We start from the raw sequence: 24,472 nt of genomic DNA, 5'->3' as shown, positions 1-24,472 counted from the left end.
CTACAAATGGCTCTAGATGCATAATGAAACACAGCCAGGTTGAACTTAGTTGCTACAAATGGCTATATATGCATAATGAAACACAGCCTTTAACTTAGTTGTTACAAATGGCTAAAGTTGCATAATGCAACACAGCCAGATTGAACTTAGTTGTTACAAATGGCTATAGATGCATAATGCAACACAGCCAGGTTAAACTTAGTTGTTACAAATGCCTATAGATGCATAATGCAACACAGCCAGGTTGAACTTAGTTGTTACAAATGCCTATAGATGCATAATGCAACACAGCCAGGTTGAACTTAGTTGTTACAAATGGCTATAGATGCATAATGAAACACAGCCTTTAACTTAGTTGTTACAAATGGCTATAGATGCATAATGAAACACAGCCTTTAACTTAGTTGTTACAAATGCCTATAGATGCATAATGAAACACAGCCTTTAACTTAGTTGTTACAAATGGCTAAAGTTGCATAATGCAACACAGCCAGGTTGAACTTAGTTGTTACAAATGGCTATAGATGCATAATGCAACACAGCCAGGTTGAACTTAGTTGTTACAAATGGCTATAGATGCATAATGCAACACAGCCAGGTTGAACTTAGTTGTTACAAATGCCTATAGATGCATAATGCAACACAGCCAGTAACTTAGTTGTAACAAATGGCTATATATGCATAATGAAACACAGCCTTTAACTTAGTTGTTACAAATGGCTATAGATGCATAATGAAACACAGCCAGGTTGAACTTAGTTGTTACAAATGGCTATAGATGCATAATGAAACACAGCCTTTAACTTAGTTGTTACAAATGCCTATAGATGCATAATGAAACACAGCCAGTAACTTAGTTGTAACAAATGCCTATAGATGCATAATGCAACACAGCCTTTAACTTAGTTGTTACAAATGGCTCTAGATGCATAATGAAACACAGCCTTTAACTTAGTTGTTACAAATGGTTAAAGATGCATAATGACACACAGCCAGTAACTTAGTTGTAACAAATGGCTATAGATGCATAATGAAACACAGCCTTTAACTTAGTTGCTACAAATGGCTCTAGATGCATAATGAAACACAGCCTTTAACTTAGTTTTAACAAATGCCTATAGATGCATAATGAAACACAGCCTTTAACTTAGTTGTTACAAATGGCTATAGATGCATAATGAAACACAGCCTTTAACTTAGTTGTTACAAATGGTTAAAGATGCATAATGAAACACAGCCTTGAACTTGGTTGTTACAAATGGCTAAAGATGCATAATGAAATACAGCCTTGAACTTAGTTGTTACAAATGGCTAAAGATGCATAATGAAACACAGCCTTGAACTTAGTTGTTACAAATGGCTCTAGATGCATAATGAAACACAGCCTTGAACTTAGTTGTTAGAAATGGCTCTAGACGCTTAATGAAACACAGCCTTGAACTTAGTTGTTACAAATGGCTATATATGCATAATGAAACACAGCCTTTAACTTAGTTGTTACAAATGGCTATAGATGCATAATGAAACACAGCCAGTAACTTAGTTGTAACAAATGCCTATAGATGCATAATGAAACACAGCCTTTAACTTAGTTGTTACAAATGCCTATAGATGCATAATGAAACACAGCCTTTAACTTAGTTGTTACAAATGCCTATAGATGCATAATGAAACACAGCCTTTAACTTGTTGTTACAAATGGTTAAAGATGCATAATGAAATACAGCCTTGAACTTGGTTGTTACAAATGGCTAAAGATGCATAATGAAATACAGCCTTGAACTTAGTTGTTACAAATGCCTATAGATGCATAATGAAACACAGCCTTGAACTTAGTTGTTACAAATGGCTCTAGATGCATAATGAAACACAGCCTTGAACTTAGTTGTAACAAATGGCTCTAGATACATTATGAAACACAGCCAGTAACTTAGTTGTAACAAATGGCTCTAGATGCATTATGAAACACAGCCAGTAACTTAGTTGTTACAAATGCCTATAGATGCATAATGAAACACAGCCTTTAACTTAGTTGTTACAAATGCCTATAGATGCATAATGAAACACAGCCTTTAACTTAGTTGTTACAAATGCCTATAGATGCATAATGAAACACAGCCTTTAACTTAGTTGTTACAAATGGCTATAGATGCATAATGAAATACAGCCTTGAACTTGGTTGTTACAAATGGTTAAAGATGCATAATGAAATACAGCCTTGAACTTGGTTGTTACAAATGGCTAAAGATGCATAATGAAATACAGCCTTGAACTTAGTTGTTACAAATGGCTATAGATGCATAATGAAACACAGCCTTTAACTTAGTTGTTACAAATGCCTATAGATGTATTATGAAACACAGCCTTGAACTTAGTTGTAACAAATGGCTCTAGATGCATTATGAAACACAGCCAGTAACTTAGTTGTAACAAATGGCTCTAGATGCATAACGAAACACAGCCAGTAACTTAGTTGTAACAAATGGCTCTAGATGCATTATGAAACACAGCCAGTAACTTAGTTGTAACAAATGGCTATAGATGCATAATGAAACACAGCCAGTAACTTAGTTGTAACAAATGGCTATAGATGCATAATGAAACACAGCCAGTAACTTAGTTGTAACAAATGCCTATAGATGCATAATGAAACACAGCCTTTAACTTAGTTGTTACAAATGCCTATAGATGCATAATGAAACACAGCCAGTAACTTAGTTGTTACAAATGGCTATAGATGTATTATGAAACACAGCCAGTAACTTAGTTGTAACAAATGCCTATAGATGCACAACGAAACACAGCCTTTAACTTAGTTGTTACAAATGCCTATAGATGCACAATGAAACACAGCCTTGAACTTAGTTGTAACAAATGGCTCTAGATGCATAATGAAACACAGCCAGTAACTTAGTTGTAACAAATGCCTATAGATGCATAATGAAACACAGCCAGTAACTTAGTTGTTACAAATGGCTCTAGATGCATAAAGAAACACAGCCAGTAACTTAGTTGTAACAAATGGCTCTAGATGCATAATGAAACACAGCCAGTAACTTAGTTGTAACAAATGGCTCTAGATGCATAATGAAACACAGCCAGTAATTTAGTTGTAACAAATGGCTCTAGATGCATAATGAAACACAGCCAGTAACTTAGTTGTAACAAATGGCTCTAGATGCATAATGAAACACAGCCAGTAACTTAGTTGTTACAAATGCCTCTAGATGCATAATGAAACACAGCCAGTAACTTAGTTGTAACAAATGCCTATAGATGCATAATGCAACACAGCCTTTAAATTAGTTGTTACAAATGGCTCTAGATGCATAATGAAACACAGCCAGTAACTTAGTTGTTACAAATGCCTATAGATGCATAATGAAACACAGCCTTGAACTTAGTTGTTACAAATGGCTCTAGATGCATAATGAAACACAGCCAGTAACTTAGTTGTTACAAATGCCTATAGATGCATAATGAAACACAGCCTTGAACTTAGTTAAACAAATGGCTCTAGATGCATAATGAAACACAGCCTTGAACTTAGTTGTAACAAATGGCTCTAGATGCATTATGAAACACAGCCAGTAACTTAGTTGTTACAAATAGCTATAAATGCATTATGAAGTACAACCCTTTAACTAAGTCATAACAAGTGGCTATAAATGCATTATGAACAAGGCCCAACTAAAGCTGGATTTTTCATAATGACAATTGAGATTTTGCAGCAGGATATACAAAGTCATGCATGTTTATAGAGAAAAAAGTAAATTTGGCTTACCCTGATATTCATACTGGTCCCACTTTTTAACCTAACTTGGCCCATATTCACACTGATTTTCAAAATATCATGCTGTGAAATATTATGACTAAGTTTCTTGAATTTTTTATTTAAAAAAAAAGGAATAAGAAACTTGTACAACAAATTGTGTCTTAATAATTGACCTAGTGACCTAGTTTTTGACCAGAGATGACCCATATTCACAAATGTCTATAATACCATGCTGACAAAATTCTGACTATTGTATTTATGACCTCCCGTAAGAAATTTTTCGCCTGGAATCGACACGTACTCATACTATAAGTTCCGGGCGGAAATTTTTCCAGGCGTACTTTGAATAATATAAATTAAGTGTTTGAGGTGGAACCCGGCCCGATTCCGGCCGGGTTCTTGGGGCGAAATATGTAAATGAGGTGGGACGGAATTCAAATTCCGGGCAAATTTTAGGCTACGGGCGGATTTTCATATTAATCTTGAATTTTAGTTATGGGCGGAATTTCAGATTACGGGCGGAATTTCAGAAGTTGACGGATTTTCAGTTACAGGCGGAATTTTATTTTACGTGCGGATTTTCATACAGATGTAACATGAAGTTTAATTGATTTTAATTTTATGTGCGCAATGATTTATAGGCGAAAAAATATTTAAAAAAATGAAATTAAAAAGAAAATGTGAATAACTATACTAAAGCTTGCTCAATTTATTCTGCATTTCAAATATCAATAACAATATAATAAAAGTTACACTATATTATCATATTGGATATAAAGTATAATTCCAGTCACTAGAACACTTCACAGTAGAATGAGTACTTCCCTATTGTTCATCAATTTATTATGTGTCAACTGTTATCGCGCATACATGGTTCTTTCAGTGGTGGCTCGATTTAATTCTTCAGGGAACTTCATGGCAGCATTTTCCGTCATAGCACATACTCTGAACACAAGACATAGTTTTGTTATTCAACGGAAACCACAAACTTTCTTCATAAGTAAACCGAAAGTTGTTTTTTTTCAAAAAGAAAACACCGTTATAAAAGGCAGAGTTATGAGAAGAGTGCTATAATGCTGAACTCTGTGTATGGTAAACTAAGGCTTAGGTAGATTATTTTGCACAATGACCTGTAAAAGGGTAACCATGAGTCTTGACTTCTGTCTAATGCTTATATTTTACGCAGTCATACCTAAAATGGTATTTATTAAACTACATTTACTTGTAATACAGTATCTACCTTGAAGTATTGCCAGTGGTCTAGCATATTCTTTGTTTCCTCTCGAGGGCGGAGCTGCCCAATACCTATCTCCCTTGAGTTCGCCAGTTTAATATTGGTGAATACTTGGTCAAGGAGGTCGTACACCAAGTAGTCTCTTTTTGTCCTTTTTCGCGGAGCATTGGTATATATTTCGTTCTTTAAATCCCACAGTGACGTAATAGCCTCACCTCTTAAAAAGTTGAAACCTTGGAGTGTTTGCTTATACTGTATATAATAAATGTTACAAAAACACAGTTTTAATGGTATCCTTTTATTGAATCTGTGAATTTCAGATTTATTTGATATTATTGTATAATTTACACTCCTGAATTGAAACATGATCTAAAGATAACCCTGTAACACATGCTGTCAACAATTACAGAAATGAAGTCACACGCAACATGCTGCTAATACAAGGCTGGCTTAATTGTATTTAAAATAAAATCTTTTTGAAGTAAGTTTTTTGAAGAATTTTTTTTTTTACTTAGTCACAAACTTCTGGGCTTGAAAATATATATGCTATTATAGCATCACTACTATATGGTTAAACAAAATTTGAAATGTTTCTTGCAGCACACACATTTAAATAGTTAAGCGTTGGGCTCGTTATTTTCTGATAAATATTGTTCATTAAACATTTCGTTAGTGACTGAACTTTCATGGATGGACACATCAATGTAACACCGACTCCTGTAACAACTGTTTGATTATCCTCTGTTATTTGTATGACAATAAAAAGTTAAGACCATGCTTATGTTTCGGGAAGCCAGAAGACGTGATGACAGAAGGTCATGCAATATTGAAATGTATTCTTACCACATCAGAGTTGCCTAGGGTTACAGGAGTGGAGATGGTTGACATGAGTTTTCTTGCGAAGTTGACCTTCTAGGTTGCTCCGATAACTGTAAAAATAGATTGATTAATTGCAACAATTACCTTATAACAGTTAAAAGATGATTTAATGGTTTACAAAATCCATATTATTTTAATATAACTGTGTTCTCATTTTTACCCTTATCCCTTAAGCTGCTGATGGCGATTTTAAAGGCTTTGCAAACAGCTTGGAACCAGACCAGACGCCGAGTAACTCGGCGCCTGGTCAGGTTCCAAGCTGTTTGCCACTCAGTCATTATATCCCCAAAGTTTTTAGTAAATTGAAAGAAATTTAGAATAAACCAGACGACATTTTTGAGCAGACGACAATTTACCCAGCATGCAAAGGGTTAACATTATATAATATCTATGGTACATGTGGCAAGAAACATGATATTGATACCCAACAAAATATTTTGTAAAACATAAAGCATTCTTAATCTCACAGAACTATTCTTCGATGCAAATCGAACAAAATAGTTGAAAAAGTGAGAACACAGACAAACACAATATCAGAACCAGTCCTGGTAAAACGAGTAATAGAAAAGTTACCTCCATCTTTCATGACCACGTACCACTTCCAATTGTTGCTGTTGATTATCCACCAGTCTTACACAGCATATATGCATTTTATTTCACGATTCAAAATTCATAAGAAGTCCGCGTGATTTTCATCAATCACGGCTAAAGTTTCATCTTTTGGAAAATACACACAACACATACAGTTTTAACCATAACGTTAGTCACACAAGGTCAAATGTTTTCTTAATAACAAATTTTAGTTATGCATTGTTAATGACGGACCGAAAGCGCTGTACAGGTATGTCTATCAGTAATGGTTTCCGTGTGGGCATCTTGAGAAACACATGACCGGAATAAATAAAGGTTAAGGTTCGCAGAAGGAAATCTGACAAGATTGGTGCAAGATAAGGCGAGTTTTTATTAACAGCTGGATCTTGTACCCCATAGATAGCCCTTGAGGCTTATCAGTGAGTCAAATATTGTAGCACAGTATTTTACACAATGGCCTTGAGTCGAGTGGAAGTTAATTATTTATAGGCGACTGGGCCGAGGTTAGCTCAATTGTTTTAAGTGATTAATGTTGTAACATCCCAACAAGTGTCATAAGTAACATTTAAAGTTGACTTTAAAGTTCATTAAAAATGAGTGTAAATGTATATCATGGGTTCATGTTTTTTTCTTAATGATTTTGACTTCCCTTTGTAGTTTTATATTTTTTTGAATCTTTTATTTGAATACAAGGAGGATTCAGTGTAAAGATAATAACATGGAAGATGTTTACCTTTTACCTCGCTATGTGAAATGTAAATGATAAAGGGATAAAGGGAACACAAACAATTCAATAATTTCTCATGACATTCGAATGATTTTGGATTTGTTGGCTGAAAACATTAGGCTAAGTTCGAAATTACGCTCCACTAAAATGTTAAAGTAGGATATTCCGCCCCAAAGGTTGCATAGAAAATCCGAAGTACGAAATTCCGTGTCACACAAATGTTAAAGTATATAAATACGCCCGTAATTTGTTTACGCCTGGAACTTAGAATAATTTTACGCCAAGAATCTACAAGAAACATGAATTGATATCGGGCGGAATAATTATTCCGTTTATACACCAGGCAGAATTCACTGATTCCATGCCAATTCCGCCCGGAAATTGCACCTTTATTTCGTACGGGCTGTTACAAAATTGAACGCAAAACTGTTAAAGACGTCTGAACACTCTTCCTCCTGCCCAGCTGTTGCCAATCTATAACCCAGTATTTTTCAATGAAAAATCCGGGTTAAACTGTCTTATAATTGACAAATGACTTATATTTCCTTATGTAAGTTGGCAATATTTACACTCAATGGGTCATTTGAAATCAATATATTGCAATACAGTGGGGTAAAAAGTTGGTAAGCTACATTCTTTGTTCCAATAAAATTATAGAATAAAGTCTTAACAAATCATGGCCTTCTGAGATGCAATCAACTGATTTTAAACGATGCTTGATCATGGTATAACCCTTAGTACCTAGCTGTGACAGCAAGATCTGTTTGTGTGACCTCAGCAGATGAATTCTTGTAAGCCTTCACCAGTTTGCTGTATATAGATACAGATTGGGTCTGAAAAAATGTTTTCAAGAATGTAAGTTTATCTGCTGAACAACAACAACATTCAATTAAATGGATTTCATTTGAATTCCATTGCGAAGATGGCAATCAGATGAATCATGATTATTTTTGTCAATCTTGGCTGTAAACATGCCCAGGATGTTCTAAATTGTTTTTCCCTAGTTCAGGCTTAAATGGCTGTTTGCTAGACAGGTAATTGTTGGCCAACAATCTTTTGCTGAATTGACTGTTTGCTGGTAAGTGTTTGTAAAGTTTATGTTGAAGTGACTGTTTGCTGGTGCTTGTTCACAGAGTTAGTGTTGAAGTGACTGTTTGCTGGTTTGCCTTCACAGAGTTTATGTTGAAGTGACTGTTTGCTGGTTTGTGTTCACAGAGTTTATGTTGAAGTGACTGTTTGCTGGTTTGTGTTCACAGAGTTTATGTTGAAGTGACTGTTTGCTGGTTTGTGTTCACAGAGTTTATGTTGAAGTGACTGTTTGCTGGTTTGCGTTCACAGAGTTTATGTTGAAGTGACTGTTTGCTGGTTTGTGTTCACAGAGTTTATGTTGAAGTGACTGTTAGCTGGTTTGTGTTCACAGAGTTTATGTTGAAGTGACTGTTTGCTGGTTTGCGTTCACAGAGTTTATGTTGAAGTGATTGTTTGCTGGTTTGTGTTCACAGAGTTTATGTTTAAGTGACTGTTTGCTGGTTTGTGTTCACAGAGTTTATGTTGAAGTGATTGTTTGCTGGTTTGTGTTCACAGAGTTTATGTTGAAGTGACTGTTTGCTGGTTTGTGTTCACAGAGTTTATGTTGAAGTGACTGTTTGCTGGTTTGTGTTCACAGAGTTTATGTTGAAGTGACTGTTTGCTAGTTTGTGTTCACAGAGTTTATGTTGAAGTGACTGTTTGCTGGTTTGTGTTCACAGAGTTTATGTTGAAGTGACTGTTTGGTGGTGAGTGTTCACAGAGTTTCATGTTGGGGTGACTGTTTGGTGGTGAGTGTTCACAGAGTTTATGTTGGGGTGACTGTTTGTTGGTTTGTGTTCACAGAGTTTATGTTGAAGTGATTGTTTGCTGGTTTGTGTTCACAGAGTTTATGTTGGGGTGACTGTTTGTTGGTTTGTGTTCACAGAGTTTATGTTGAAGTGATTGTTTGCTGGTTTGTGTTCACAGAGTTTATGTTGGGGTGACTGTTTGTTGGTTTGTGTTCACAGAGTTTATGTTGAAGTGATTGTTTGCTGGTTTGTGTTCAGAGTTTATGTTGGGGTGACTGTTTGTTGGTTTGTGTTCACAGAGTTTATGTTGAAGTGATTGTTTGCTGGTTTGTGTTCAGAGTTTATGTTGGGGTGACTGTTTGTTGGTTTGTGTTCACAGAGTTTATGTTGAAGTGATTGTTTGCTGGTTTGTGTTCACAGAGTTTATGTTGAAGTGATTGTTTGCTGGCGAGTGTTTAAGGAGTTTATGTTGGAGTGACTGTTTGGTGTGGAGTGTTCACAAAGTTTATGTTAGAATGACTGTTTGGTGGTGAGTGCCCACAGAGGTTATGTTGGAGTGACTCTTTGGTGGTGAGTGTTGACAGAGTTTATGTTAGAGTGATTTTATTGCTGGTGAGTAATACTTATTTCATGTTGGAGTGACTGTGTGGTGGTGAGTGCTCACAGAGTTTATGTTGGAATGACTGTTTGGTGGTGAGTGTTCACAGAGTTTTATGTTGGAGTGACTGTTTGTGGTGAGTGTTCACAGAGTTTTATGTTGGAGTGACTTTTTGGTGGTGAGTATTAACTGAGATTATGTCAGAGTGGTGAGTAGCCCCAAAAAAGTCTTGCTAAAGCTTCGATAAACATTAAAGCTTTAAGCTTAGCTAAAATACATAACATAATTTGCCGCAAGAATCGCAGAGTTCCTGTAGTAAAAAACACAATTTTTGAAGAAGAATAGTTCATAGTTGTCAATGAAATGACTGTGTGTTGGCCAGAAATAATCCTACCTTTGCCTTACTGGTGATTTGGTCTGGTTTTTTAACGACTGTGCTGAGTGTAAGACTGAGAGCATTTACTATCTGTGCATCCTTTGCATCTATCTCACTCAGCTTGTTGATTACATGGCCGCGTACCTGGACAGCAGAACATGATTGGTTTGACAGACAGTTTATTATCAAATGTCAAACATATGAATCCACATTATTTATAGCTTATTAAAGACATTTTGGAGGGCTTTAAATGAGACAACACCAGGCAATTAGAAATTGTAGCCAATTATTTTCTTGTATGAGTTAGAAGAAAGCAGCAGCCTTTCTCTTTACTTTCATTGGTCGAAATTAACACAAGCCCGCATTAGCCCTGCACTAGGAAAATATCTTCTGCGCTTGCTCAAATTCTGAATTTTATATAACAAGGCTTGTTAAAAACTTTGATGCCAAGCAATAGTACAAGAATTTGGGGTCTGTTCAACTTAAAATTACTCTTAAGTTAAGCATTGTCTTCAGTTTTGCTGCAATGTTCATACTAAGTTTCATAATATTGACTAGCTCGCCATCAATCCTAACAAAAGTGATTGGTCAGAAACCATTATTCTATTTTTAGTAACCTTGACCCCAACATCCTCAAAAACAATTTCAAGCTAGCTATTGACAAAAGCTAGCTACCCAAGTTTCACCACTATCCATCAATCCTAACTTAAGTTATATGGCGTTATATAAGTTTATCATAACATATGAGTATCACTTTTAAAGATGAGTTTGATGTATTGTATGTAAAATTATTTATATGACTATACTGCCAGCAGAGCTATTGAAAGTGTTTTCTTAGTTGTTAGCGGACTGTGCACCAGAATTTTGAGTAATCCCCCTAAGCCAATACATTGTTTTTAGAAAGGCCATGATAATAATCTTATGTTTATAGTTCAGATTTTTTTTCCTTTTTATCTATTTATAAATCTGTATTTATTTATTTATGAATGCATTTATTTGCTCACTAATATATGCAATACACTTATTGTTGTGTAAGTCAGATACAGTTCCATGTTTTTTCTTCAAAAGTGTCCTCTAGCAGATGCAGGAAACGCAGCGTTTCGGTAGGACGAACACCAACTTTATTCTCGGTTTCGCCTCGGACAAAATTCGTGTTCGTCCGAGAAACCGCTTCTTATGTCTGTAAGAGGACACTTTTGAAAAAAAACTCAAACTGTATCTATTACTTACCTCTGCAGTTTGTATTGTATGTTTAGGTTGACCTGAAGGATCAGGTGCCTCATCCAGATTTATCATATGTACACAGCTTGTTAATTTATGTAGTGACTCTGTAAAAAACAGATCAGGAGATGTTTCTGTTTGTCTGCAACTTACTAGTCAACATTATGTAAAAAAAAGTTAAAAGTAAGAAAGCTTTACAAAAACATGTTTGTTTGAGGTTACCAAACCCAGGAAACCAAATAAAAACCACCAACCCTGGAAAAAAAGAAAAAAAAGAAGCCTTCTCATTATGAACACAATTTTTTTTTATAGATATATTATTAACTAACATTATATTTTTTTTCAGAACATAGCTCCATAACAACAGCAATATACGAGTGACATTTGCAAAAAAGAGGGCTATTAGCAAAAACAAGAGCCGTCGTAGTACAGCGCGCTCGACTACGCCGCTTTGACTTAGAATACAATAACGATGTAATAATACCAAGTTTGGTCTCTTTATGTCAAACCTAACTAAAATCATTTGATACCCAAGGTGACATTGATGCTGCCCTCCCACCAGCCCACCCAAACAATGACGCAAGTCATTCAAATAACTTGATTTCCCATTATGAAAATGTGGTTAATAATATACAAATTCAAAGGAAATTTAAAAAAAATAAAAAAAAATCAAAAAAAAATCAAGGGCCATAATTTGTATTTAGGCTTAAATTAGAGTTATGTTTCTTGTTGTAAGATGGTCGTAAATAATTTTGAATTCTATTAAGTGCATTTAATGAACGGTATAGAAGTTTTTTTATTAAAATCCCAACTTGCCTTTAACTTCTACTTGCCTAAAACTTTAACCTAAGTCAATCAGGGGCCATAACTTGTATTATTGAGGATATGGAGTTATGTAACCTCATCGGGTGATGGTCCTAAACAATTGTGTGAAGTATCAAGTCAATTTAACAAAGGATATAGAAGTTATCCCAACCTGCTCTAAAACTTTAACCTAAGTTCCATAGTCAATCAGGGGCCATAATTTGTATAAAAGAATAATATGGAGTTATCTAACCTCATCATGTGATGGCCCTGAACAACTGCGTGAAGTATTAAGTCAATTGAATGAATGGTATTGGGGTGAGTAGTATAGCCCACCTATTCTTCGAATAGTCGAGCTAATAATGTCTTAACATATAGCATATTTGAAAAATAAATAAATCACAACCTGCCCTACCTAATAATTTGGGGATATTACCCTTAACAAACAATTATTCTTTAAGGCCTTAACAAAAGCGTCGAAGAGGGAACTTAAATGCTTGTCTTCTTTTTCATTTGAGCAAGGGGCAGAACTCCATAGGAAAGCAAGAGTTATCACTCCTCCTGTATGTGAACATAATTCTCTCTTGTAACATGTGTACAAAGTTTCAGCTGAATATCTAGAAGTGATGGTTTTTAGAGTTTGCCAATAATTTTTTGCACAAAATCGCTGATGGCGACAAGACCTGGCCCCAATTTCTCGAAACTTCTTAAGTCCCTTATAACAGGATTAAGCTAATCTCACTATTTTTGTTGTTCTATAAAATGTGTTATATTTGCTTCTTCAATAATTTTTTAGAAATTATGTAGGAAAAATCTGTATGTTTATCAGAATAAACCATTTTTCATTTATCAAAATCCATTTTCAGTATGTATTTTGGCTAATTGAAATAAGCGACTTAAGACTGTTAAGCTTAAGAAGTTTCGAGAAATTGGGGCCAGGGCTATAAGACCCAAAAAACTGGAAAGAAGATTTTTTTTAGCCAAATACTTGAATGGTTTTTTTTTTAGACATTGTCAATATCATTTGCACAACAACGTCGCCGATGCCGACAAGACCAGGGCTTTTAATAATAAGACCCCCAAAACTGGACAAATTAAGAATATTTTCAAGACACAAGAAATTTTGCATGAGAAGATCCTTACTGTACAATGAGTCTGAATCATTAAAAGACAATTCGTTTGTGACATCATCTATCTTGTGAACCATTTCTTCAGTTAACGCGGGTGGATCCTTCACCTGTTCAATTATAGTTAGAAAACATGCTTCAATATACAATGGAAACAGCAAGGACAGTCCAGCCAAGCAGCCAATCAATAACACACCAACTGCCAGGAATGTGAAACTGTTACAAAACAAATAGCTTTACACCGGATAATGTTTTGTAAAATTGGGAGCTGGTTAAGAGACAATTTATGGATGACACTGTGAAAATGTCTTAGTGCCAAAGTTTGTTTTTTTTTAATTTAGTCACCTTTAACAAGATTAATTATTTTCAATGTATACGGGCGAGTGTCTTTTTTCGTTAATTTGGACCCCAAAAAGGTAAATTTGCTTCTGAAGGGGGGTGGCATAATTGTGCCTTCTCCCCCTGGGTTACATTTTTAAATGAAAAAGCTGTAATAATGAAAGAGTTCACTTTCTTTATTGGTTTTTAGCATTTAGCAAAAATTTATGACTCTTCTTGTCATTTGAAAATAGTAGTCTAAATTTATGCTAGGTTTGAAATTAACAATCTGAATGAAAAAAAAAATGTGGAAATATCAAACCCTTGAAAAATCTAAATAGCCTAAAATGGCTGTCATTTTATTTTATTAAGTGGCTATACAATAGTGTGTGACATCACTGCTTTACACCAAATACCTGCAGTATAATTAAGTGAATATATGCTCACCAAATCACCTGCAGTGTAAGTGAATAGCATTGTTATATATAAATATATATATATATATATATATATATGCTCACCAAATAACCTGGTATAAGTGAATAGCATTGTTATATATATATATGCTCAGCAAATAACCTGTGGTTTAAGTGAATAGCATTGTTATATATATATGCTATGTATATATTTATATAAATACAAGCATACACATGCTAGTTACTGAACTGCTAATATCCTGCTGCTTGTTTCCGTCCTAATATAGGAATCATTATTGTTCGTACATAGTACATTTTATTTTTTTACTGAGTATATTATGAATATAAATATGACCTGTGCTTGAAAGCGTGTTTCCCACACAACGTCGCCGTAATATGTAACAGCGTAATGAAGTTGCAATATGAAGTCTTCCTCTGGTTTACCGGACATCAGCACCAAGTCCGTCATATTACAACTGCTCCCAATATTTGCCATCACCTCTGAAATGGTTACAGCTTATTCATATAACTTATCTCAATATAGCTAAGTAATTAATTTATCACTAAAAAAAAAATGCAAGTTGACCTACATCTACAGGCCTTTTTTTATAGTTCCAACGGGTCTGACTATTGGACCATTTTCCCTAGCATAACATATGATAATTTTCCCAATCTGTAGAATAAATCCCAATCAAAAGTAAAAAAACATAATTTTTGTATATATATATATATATATATATATATATATATTTTTTTTTTTATTTTTTTTTTAAGTTAAAAAGTAATTTTACCTGAAATGGTATATTCAAAATCCTGATGAATTGTGTGATGTTAAGTTTTGTGGATTATTGAATTCAGAATTCAATTTTCATCATATTCAGATTAGTATATATATATATGCAATATATATTGTCATGATATTTATACTCACACAGATTGATATTTCAGCCATTTCAGGTCTTTTGAAATGGAAAAGAAACTAATATTTCAATAATTTCCTCGTTTACAAGATACAGTAAAGCTTGTTCTTTTAACTGTAAAATTTTCGAATTTTTTATCTAAAGCAAGTTTTTTTATCAAAATGGAATATTTCATGACACAATTTTTCCCAAAATGTCTAGGGTCTTTTTTTAGGAAATGTGTTTACATGGTTGTCTAATGAACAAAAGGACTAGCAAACTTGCAATCACCAATGTGGTCCTCAGAGCCACATGTAAAGTCATGTTGAGCGATCAAGTGGATTACGTCCGAGTGCTGGAGTTGTGCCCTAACCTGAGCAACTACAAATCACCCAATAGCATGCTCATAAGCAATTTAAATTAATAATAACTTTAATGCTGTTAATAAATAACTTAAAGCTGCACTCTCACAGATTGAATGTTTTTATATTATTTTTTGTCTTGGAACAAGGCAATTTTTGCGAAAATGCATGGAAAACAGTGCTATAAGACTGCTGACAAAAAATCAGATCGCAGGTTTTCAATGATATGTTCAAAAATTGATGTTTTATGCATTTTTCTTAAAGCATAAATCATTAAGTTTCTAACGTAAATATGAAAAATTGCTATCTGATCTTTAGTCTCTAGTCGTATGTAACTGTTTTTCAGATATTAACACAAAAAAATGGCAAATTCCAAGACAAAAAAGATGTTAAAATGGTAAATTTGTGAGAGTGCAGCTTAAAAGATGCATTGGCAGGATTTACTCGGGAAATTGCTTTTCAATTTCATTCCCAAGAAAATATGCTTACCTATACCATCTGTGAGGATGCTCAGTTTGTATTGAACAATGACAGGATCAAGGACAGGCAACTTATCACACAGAATATCGAATTGCTCCACCACAGTCAGCCCTGAATATGGCACTGTGTGGCAGTGGGTGTCATTAGCGACCGTAATACTCTTCCAGGTCTGATAAGCCCGATTCTGGCTTCCATCGTTGAATGTAACTTAAATACAGAATAATATACAAGAAATCACATACAGAACAATGAGATTTAAGGGGCTTTTCCAAAATGCATCTGACAGACTGGATTTTGAGAAGTGTTATCTGTCAGTTTTCTAATAAAAGTCACAATGACTGTTATCTTTGACCTACTTACTGCAAAATGAGAAGAGCAGTCGCAGACTGCCATATAATTTCCCAAGCTAGTATCAACTTCGCCTTAGAACAAAGGACTACAATTAAACAATGGACAATAACTAAAATGATACTGCAACCAGAGTTATGTTTTTTGTGCAATGCACTTCTCCTAAATGATATCTATCTGAATAGGAAGTTTGATGTAAATACCTCAAAGATTTTTCGAGTTATGCTGGGGAAAAGATTTCAATGACTCACATAATCCTATACCATCACAGCTAAATTATGTGTCAGTCACTGTAATATAAAGTGCACCACTGATTTATAAAGAGCCTTTCGATTAACATCTTATATGCAAGGTTAAAGCCTGTTACCTGTGACATAAACAGCCAAGTAGTCCCAATGCGCAATATTTTTCGCAGGTCTGTCAAGAGTGAATGTGTCCAAGTTACTGCTATGTTGAAGGACATGGAAATCACAGTTCCGGCACTCCTCCATACTGAGACTTTGTAAACAATGTCGCACACTCCATGTGTAGGAGACAACTGGGAGGTGGCAGTCAACACATACAGCCTTCAGAGTAGTCACTGTGGTTCGTGTCATGTACTGGTGACCCTTGTCTTTTGATGAACTACAGAACATTACTGAGAATTACAAATGCATACTTAAGCACTGACTGTGTATCATTATGTATGCTTCTTCAGGGGGAGGAATTGCATGACTTACAGAGATTCTCACATGGGTCACCACGGGTCAAAACCGATATATATATGACATAGAAGTAAATGATGTTCATATCTGAATAACTTTTTTGACAGAAATTATATGAAAATATTTCATAGCCTATAAAAGACTATGCTGTTTTCTGCTTCTGCACTTGTGAAATATTGAAGATTTGCTTGTATTTAACGATGCAATTCTTGGCCGAAATTTCAACACGATGGAATTTTGTAGAACGTCAATGCAATGCTGTGTGCGCCGTGATTCTCTGTTTTAAATGCATTTTCTTAGTCGCAAGTAATATCTAAGAAGTCAGACATGTGCTTAAAAGTTAGTTTTCTTCATAAAGTCACATGATTCCTCACCCTGTTCTAGGTAATTTTGAATGAATGCTTTCACAGACATTCGAATGTATTTCAACAACAGCTTTGCTATTATAGCCCGTTATAATCAACAAGAAACAGAATATTAATATTTTGTTAAAGAGGAACTCTTACTCTCAAATAAGATTGATCACAATAATAACCATTTTTTTAATAAACCAAAAAGGATTGATAAATGTCGAAAACACAGTAAATCTTTTAGCATTCACCAATCATTTAGTATTTGTACGTTTTCAGCTTTTAAATACACGGCTACAATCTTGTTATCAGTAATTAATATTTTCCATAAATGGATTATTTAGTAAGTAGTTAAAGGATTATAACTCAAAATTTATGTTTGTAATACATGTGTATGTATTGATTTTGAATAAGAGTGTCACTTTAATAATATAAGATGATGACATATTAACATATATTCAGATCTTAAAAGATTGAATTGCTACAAAGGGTTCAGAGCTTTTGTTTAATTATTTATTACCGCCTGTTCCTTGCAAATTGGGTAAAAAAGTTGACTTTAGGAAAGATACAAAATCAGGCCAAAACAGCTAATATAATGGCAAATATACATGTTTTCAATTTTGTACGCATACATTATGCTGTGAAAGAGTAAGTCTTGTCAAGATTATGTTTATTTTTCAAGAAATTCATTGCTTATTTATTTATTAACGTAGTCTGCATTTATCCAATTGGGAAGAAAAAAATTGGGGGGGGGGAGGGGGGTGAACATTTTTAGCAAGGGGAAACAGCCTTTAGAAGGCAGTAAATTGCACCAAAAAAACCCACTTGGGTTACTAATGTATAAAGTCAAACAAGTAAGTAAGTTTGTCGAAGACATGCCTCCTGAATGCTGCTTTGTCAAAAGCGTATGGAAGATTGAATGAAGATGTTTTAATAGAAATACATTGATTATTAAGTGAAGAGAAACATTATATTCTTAGAATTACAGAATAAATTTTCATCAGACTATTAACTGTGACCTTACTTTTGATCTACTGACCCCCCTCATCTCCTGGTTAAGTGCAACCAAGCACTAAAGCTTTGTTGTCCTACATCAAATTTTTAGCAAGTTATTGTGCTACTAGGTTTTCATAAGACAGTTGACAATGACCTTGACCTTTGACCTAATGCCCTTTAATATAAAAGGAGTCACACACTGCCAATGGAAACCTACTTCTTAAGTATCATGGATAGGGTTTAATCTGGGCAGACACTAGTTTTCATAAGACTTTTGAAAGTGACCTTGAACTTTGACCTAAATTGATAAAGTCACCTGCTGCTCATAAGACCAAGTTTTTGTTGTTCTTTTGGGCCAAATTCGGGCCCTAGAAACTGTTTCATCTCAATGTCTATTAACATACTGACCTCAAAATCGATAGGTCTACTGCTGCTCATGACCTACCTGCCTTTTATGTTTAAAGCTACGGGGCCAAAACGTTCTTTAGTTATTGATTGGAAACCATGGTGATGGATGAACAGAAAGTCTGAAGGTTCTCTATCCTGCTCTTCAGGGGCATACACATCAGTGCACTCTGATCTATATGTCAATGTGGCCTTGCCTGATGGCATCACTAGTGCCCTAAAATCTATATGTCAAAGTGGCCAAGCCTGATGGCATCAAGAGTGCCCTCTGATCCAAGCATCAATGTGGCCAAACCTGATGGAAGCACTAGTGCTCTCTGATCCAGGGTTCGAATTTAACTTTGAGGAGCACTCGCAAAATGAAAAATCAACTTTAATCAATTTTATTATTTGCTTTATTCCCTTATAATATTGTCTAATTAAAGTAGAAATTCACACCTAAGACATATTATGAATATTAACTAGAACTCCGCGAGTCGGATGTGTCGCCTGACGAATTATTTACTGTCGACATTACAGCTGTTGGATTGGCATTTTATTCATTTATAGACAATGATGTTGCCATTTAACTTTCAAGTGTAGGTGGCATTTGATAGTTTACGAGATATGCCACGGACAAAACCTAAGCAAGAAAATTAACAAAGGGCAATAACTAAAAAACATGGCAGCAAGAGTAACGGTTCTTGTGCACTGCACTTGCCCTCAATGAGATCTATCTAGCTATGAAGTTTCAAGTTGATACCTCTTATATTCTTTAAGATATGCCCCGGACAAAACTAACAAAGGGCAATAACTCTAAAAATATGGCAGCAAGAGTTATGGTTCTTGTGCACTGCACTTGCCCTCAATGAGATCTATCTAGCTATGAAGTTTCAAGTCGATACCTCTTATATTCTTCAAGATATGCCCCGGACAAAACTTTAAGCATGAAAATTAACAAAGGGCAATAACTCTAAACATATAGATGCAAGAGTTATGGTTTTTGTGCACTGCACTTTCCCTCAATCAGATATACCTACGGAATAAGTTTCAGGTTGATACCTCCTATAGTTTACGAGATATGCCACGGACAAAACCTAAGCAAGAAAATTAACAAAGGGCAATAACTCTAAAAATATGGCAGCAAGAGTAACAGTTCTTGTGCATTGCACTTGTCCTCAATGAGATCTATCTAGCTATGAAGTTTCAAGTTGATACCTCTTATATTCTTCAAGATATGCCCCAGACAAAACTAACAAAGGGCAATAACTCTAAAAATATGGCAGCAAGAGTTACGGTTCTTGTGCACTGCACTTGCCCTCAATGAGATCTATCTAGCTATGAAGTTTCAAGTTGATACCTCTTATATTCTTCAAGATATGCCGCGGACAAAACTTTAAGCATGAAAATTAACAAAGGGCAATAATTCTAAACATATAGATGCAAGAGTTACGGTTTTTGTGCACTGCACTTTCCCTCAATCAGATATACCAACGGAATAAGTTTCAGGTTGATACCTCCTATAGTTTACGAGATATGCCACGGACAAAACCTAAGCAAGAAAATTAACAAAGGGCAATAACTCTAAAAATATGGCAGCAAGAGTTACGGTTCTTGTGCACTGCACTTGTCCTCAATGAGATCTATCCAGCTATGAAGTTTCAAGTTGATACCTCTTATATTCTTCAAGATATGCCCCAGACAAAACTTTAAGCATGAAAATTAACAAAGGGCAATAACTTTAAAACTAAGAAAGCAAGAGTTACTGTTATTGTGCACTGCACTTGCCCTCCATGAGATCTATCTACATATGAAGTTTCAAGTTGATAACTCTTATATTCTACAAGATATGCCCTGGACAAAACTTTAAAGCATGAAAAATAACAAACGGCAATAACTCTAAAAATATGGAAGCAAGAGTAACAGCTCATGTGCACTGCACTTGCCCTCAATTAGATCTATCTACATATGAACTTTCAAGTTGATACCACTAATAGTTTAGGAGATACACCCCGGACAAGCGAAAATGGGACGCGGACGCAGCCGCAGACAAAAGTAACCCCTATATGTTGTCTTTTCAGGCGACACAAAAAGTATCTATCTTGAGTGACTCGACTACTAGAACTTGTTGATGGCTTATTCTATTGGGGGGGGGGGGGGGTTGAGAAAGACTCATCAGACGCTGGCAGCTTTTTAATAACAAAGCTGTCCAATAATTTTACATTGTTCACTTTGTATATTTACCCTCGCCATCAGGTAATTTAATGACCACTCGACAAGCACGCTACAGATTTCATTAAGTCTGTAAGTATTAAAAACAATAACATTATAAATTTAAAATAAATAAAAGCAACAGTAAATGTAGCGTGGATGTTTTCGACCATGAAATATATCCATCAACGAAGTCTATTCATTTTGACAGTTGGGCGGAAATATATTCAATGGTTTACAGATTTTACATATAATGCGCGAAAGCGCTAAATTTAGCCAATGATTGAGCTAGGCGATTACGTCATTTGTATTCACTTTGTATTATGCACGCCTCGGAGCATCCCTGGAAGATTCAAGATAAAACTCGGCCTTTTCCGTATTTGTTAAATTTTTGAAAACTTACTAGAGCGTGACTCTGTACTGTCTTCTTTATACTGGTAGTGTTAACATGCCACTTATAGGCTGTTTACACTCTACTACGTTGCGGAGTTAAGTTCATGTTTAATCTACTTTCCCTTTAATATTTTGTGGTCTAGAAAAAGCCACTCGCAGAATTTTACAAGCTTGAATAAAAGTCACTCGCAATTTGCAAATGTTCCTCGCATTTTGCGAGTATGCAAGTCTAAATTCGAACCCTGTGATCCAAGCATCAATGTGGCCAAACCTGATGCAAGCTTAAGTGCCCTCCAATCCATGTATCAATCTTGCCTAACCTAATGGCAGCACTAGTGCCCTCCAATCCATGCATCAATGTGGCCTTATCTGATGGAAGCACTAGTGCCCTCCAATCCATACATCAATGTGGCCTTACCTGATGGAAGCACTAGTGCCCTCCAATCCATGCGTCAATGTGGCCTTACCTGATGGAAACACTAGTGCCCTCTGATCCATACATCAATGTGACCTTACCTGATGGAAACACTAGTGCCCTCCAATCCATACATCAATGTGACCTTACCTGAAGAAAACTTAAGTGCCCTCTGATCCATACGTCAATGTGGCCTTACCTGATGGAAACACTAGTGCCCTCTGATCCATGCATCAATGTGGCCTTACCTGATGGAAACACTAGTGCCCTCTGATCCATACATCAATGTGGCCTTACCTGATGGAAACACTAGTGCCCTCTGATCCATACATCAATGTGGCCTTACCTGATGGAAACACTAGTGCCCTCTGTTCCATACATCAATGTGGCCTTACCTGATGGAAACACTAGTGCCCTCTGTTCCATACATCAATGTGACCTTACCTGATGGAAACACTAGTGCCCTCTGGTCCATGCATCAATGTGACCTTACCTGATGGAAACACTAGCGCCCTCTGATCCATACATCAATGTGGCCTTACCTGATGGAAACACTAGTGCCCTCCAATCCATGCATCAATGTGACCTTACCTGATGGAAACACTAGTGCCCTCCAATCCATGCGTCAATGTGGCCTTACCTGATGGAAACACTAGTGCCCTCTGATCCATACATCAATGTGGCATTACCTGATGGAAACACTAGTGCCCTCTGGTCCATACATCAATGTCGCCTAACCTGATGGAAACACTAGTGCCCTCTGATCCATACATCAATGTGACCTTACCTGATGGAAACACTATTGCCCTCTGATCCATACATCAATGTGGCCTTACCTGATGGAAGCACTAGTGCCCTCTGATCCATGCATCAATGAGGCCTTACCTGATGGAAACACTAGTGCCCTCTGATCCATACATCAATGTGGCCTTACCTGATGGAATTACTAGTGCCCTCCAATCCATGCGTCAATGTGGCCTTACCTGATGGAAACACTAGTGCCCTCTGATCCATGCATCAATGTGACCTTACCTGATGGAAACACTAGTGCCCTCCAATCCATGCATCAATGTGGCATTACCTGATGGAAACACTAGTGCCCTCTGATCCATACATCAATGTGGCCTTACTGGATGGAAACTTAAGTGCCCTCTGATCCATACATCAATGTGGCCTTACCTGATGGAAACTTAAGTGCCCTCTGATCCATGCATCAATGTGGCCTTACCTGATGTAAACTTAAGTGCCCTCTGATCCATACATCAATGTGGCCTTACCTGATGGAAACACTAGTGCCCTCTGATCCATACATCAATGTGGCCTTACCTGATGGAAACACTAGTGCCCTCTGATCCATACATCAATGTGGCCTTACCTGATGGAAACTTAAGTGCCCTCTGATCCATGCATCAATGTGGCCTTACCTGATGTAAACTTAAGTGCCCTCTGATCCATACATCAATGTGGCCTTACCTGATGGAAACACTAGTGCCCTCTGATCCATACATCAATGTGGCCTTACCTGATGGAAACACTAGTGCCTTCTGATCCATACATCAATGTGGCCTTACCTGATGGAAACACTAGTGCCCTCTGATCCATGCATCAATGTGGCCTTACCTGATGGAAGCATGTATCAATGTAGCATCCCCTTATTGAAATATTTGTGCCCTCTGATGAGGCCTTACCTGATTAAAACATGTTCCAATTAAGCCTTACCTAATGGAAACATGTATAAAGGTAGCCTTACCTGATGGAAACATTAGTGCCCTCTGATCCGTGCGGCAGTAAGTCACAAACAGCTGAAAAAGGACACAAAACAATACTGTATATTTTTTTTTATTATTCTGCTCATTAAAAGGAACTTTTAAAAAATATAAAAACAGATGCATTTAAAATTTGATGCAGTATCAATCCCTCTGTTGTATGGGCCTATACTATAAATAACATCCAAATGTACAGTACACTGAACAAGGTAGACCCATTTTTCCCTCCGCAGATTTTTGCGATTTTTGTGATTAATCACGGCCAACACAATGAAATTATCTACTGTCTGTGTTCATCAGAAATTTAATTTAAGGCCCTCGGAGGGTGATCTGTCCATTGAAGAAATACAAACTTCGCGTTCCTCGGAGGGGTTTATTCTGTGAAACTTTGCGGATATTTGATAAGAATGTACGCTTAGGATAATTTTGTTTATGATGGCTACAGTACATTGCTGTTATTGTTTTTCCTCTACCATTTCACATGATTCATTAGCTTGCCACAAGAATGCAGTTGTATTACACTATTTGCACATGCATCTTATAATTGTGTCTTGCTTATGACTTAAAACGTTGATAAACAGATTTCATCCAAAAAAGGCTAGCTTACTGATTAAACATTTTCTGAAAATCACGAGGTCAAACACCCATTCAAAGTTCACAGTGCATGGTTGACATCCTTCTTGCCTCATTTTTGGCGAAAAATTACCTTACATGTCATGATCCTGGCTAAGCTTTTTTTAACCACTAATAATAAATAGCATATAATTGTATTCTATATTGTATTGATCAAGCCCGTGATGTCAGAGGTCATGGTTCAGAATCGTGATAATGTTGTCTGTAATATGATGCATTATAAACACATGTATGCAATACATCAATGATTCAATGTATATTATTCACAAGTCAAGACAATATTCAATTGGCATTACACACACAAATACAAATTAAACTGTGGTACAAAACTTTTAAAATTTACAATATACATAATCATTTTTACAAATTAATTCTGAACAAAAATTAATACTTGTTACTATAATTTGACTCAAAAGTTCTGCTGTGGGACATAAAATTTGACAATTTCAAACGCTAACACTTATATTAAACTCTGCGGTGGAGATTTCAGTGAGGGAAAATTTTACCCTCGGAGGAAACCAGCGATCATCGACTTTACCCCTCAGAGTGATTGAGGAAAGCGGGTCTAACTTGAGTGTACTTAAAGGTAAAGCACAAACCTTTGAAGAGCCATTATTTCCTTGTGCATTGGCATAATCTGATGAAGTA

At 35.9% G+C, this 24,472-nt stretch overlaps 2 protein-coding genes across 2 annotated transcripts in view; both read right to left on the bottom strand.

Annotated features, from left to right (window-relative positions):
- LOC128226378 (polycystic kidney disease protein 1-like 2) overlaps positions 1-11,276 on the bottom strand; it is a 66,803-nt gene extending 55,527 nt beyond the window's left edge. The window contains exons 1-3 of the mRNA XM_052936259.1: positions 11,228-11,276; positions 10,016-10,141; positions 7,948-8,039 (exon numbers count right to left, since the gene is read on the bottom strand). The gene's annotated coding sequence lies outside the window, so the exon portion shown is untranslated. The remainder of the gene's footprint in view (positions 1-7,947; positions 8,040-10,015; positions 10,142-11,227) is intronic.
- LOC128226367 (multiple epidermal growth factor-like domains protein 6) overlaps positions 7,941-24,472 on the bottom strand; it is a 72,099-nt gene continuing 55,567 nt past the window's right edge. Inside the window, exons 11-18 of the mRNA XM_052936249.1 lie at positions 23,176-23,227; positions 16,340-16,596; positions 15,634-15,831; positions 14,239-14,384; positions 13,166-13,259; positions 11,228-11,325; positions 10,016-10,141; positions 7,941-8,039 (exon numbers count right to left, since the gene is read on the bottom strand). Of these exons, the coding sequence (XP_052792209.1) occupies positions 7,941-8,039; positions 10,016-10,141; positions 11,228-11,325; positions 13,166-13,259; positions 14,239-14,384; positions 15,634-15,831; positions 16,340-16,596; positions 23,176-23,227 (1,070 nt within the window). The remainder of the gene's footprint in view (positions 8,040-10,015; positions 10,142-11,227; positions 11,326-13,165; positions 13,260-14,238; positions 14,385-15,633; positions 15,832-16,339; positions 16,597-23,175; positions 23,228-24,472) is intronic.

This window comes from Mya arenaria, chromosome 1 (genome assembly GCF_026914265.1).
Source record: "Mya arenaria isolate MELC-2E11 chromosome 1, ASM2691426v1".
NCBI lineage: Eukaryota > Metazoa > Mollusca > Bivalvia > Myida > Myidae > Mya > Mya arenaria.
The sequence above is the reverse complement of the archived record's forward strand: the minus strand, read 5'-3'. Positions and strand labels throughout refer to the sequence as shown.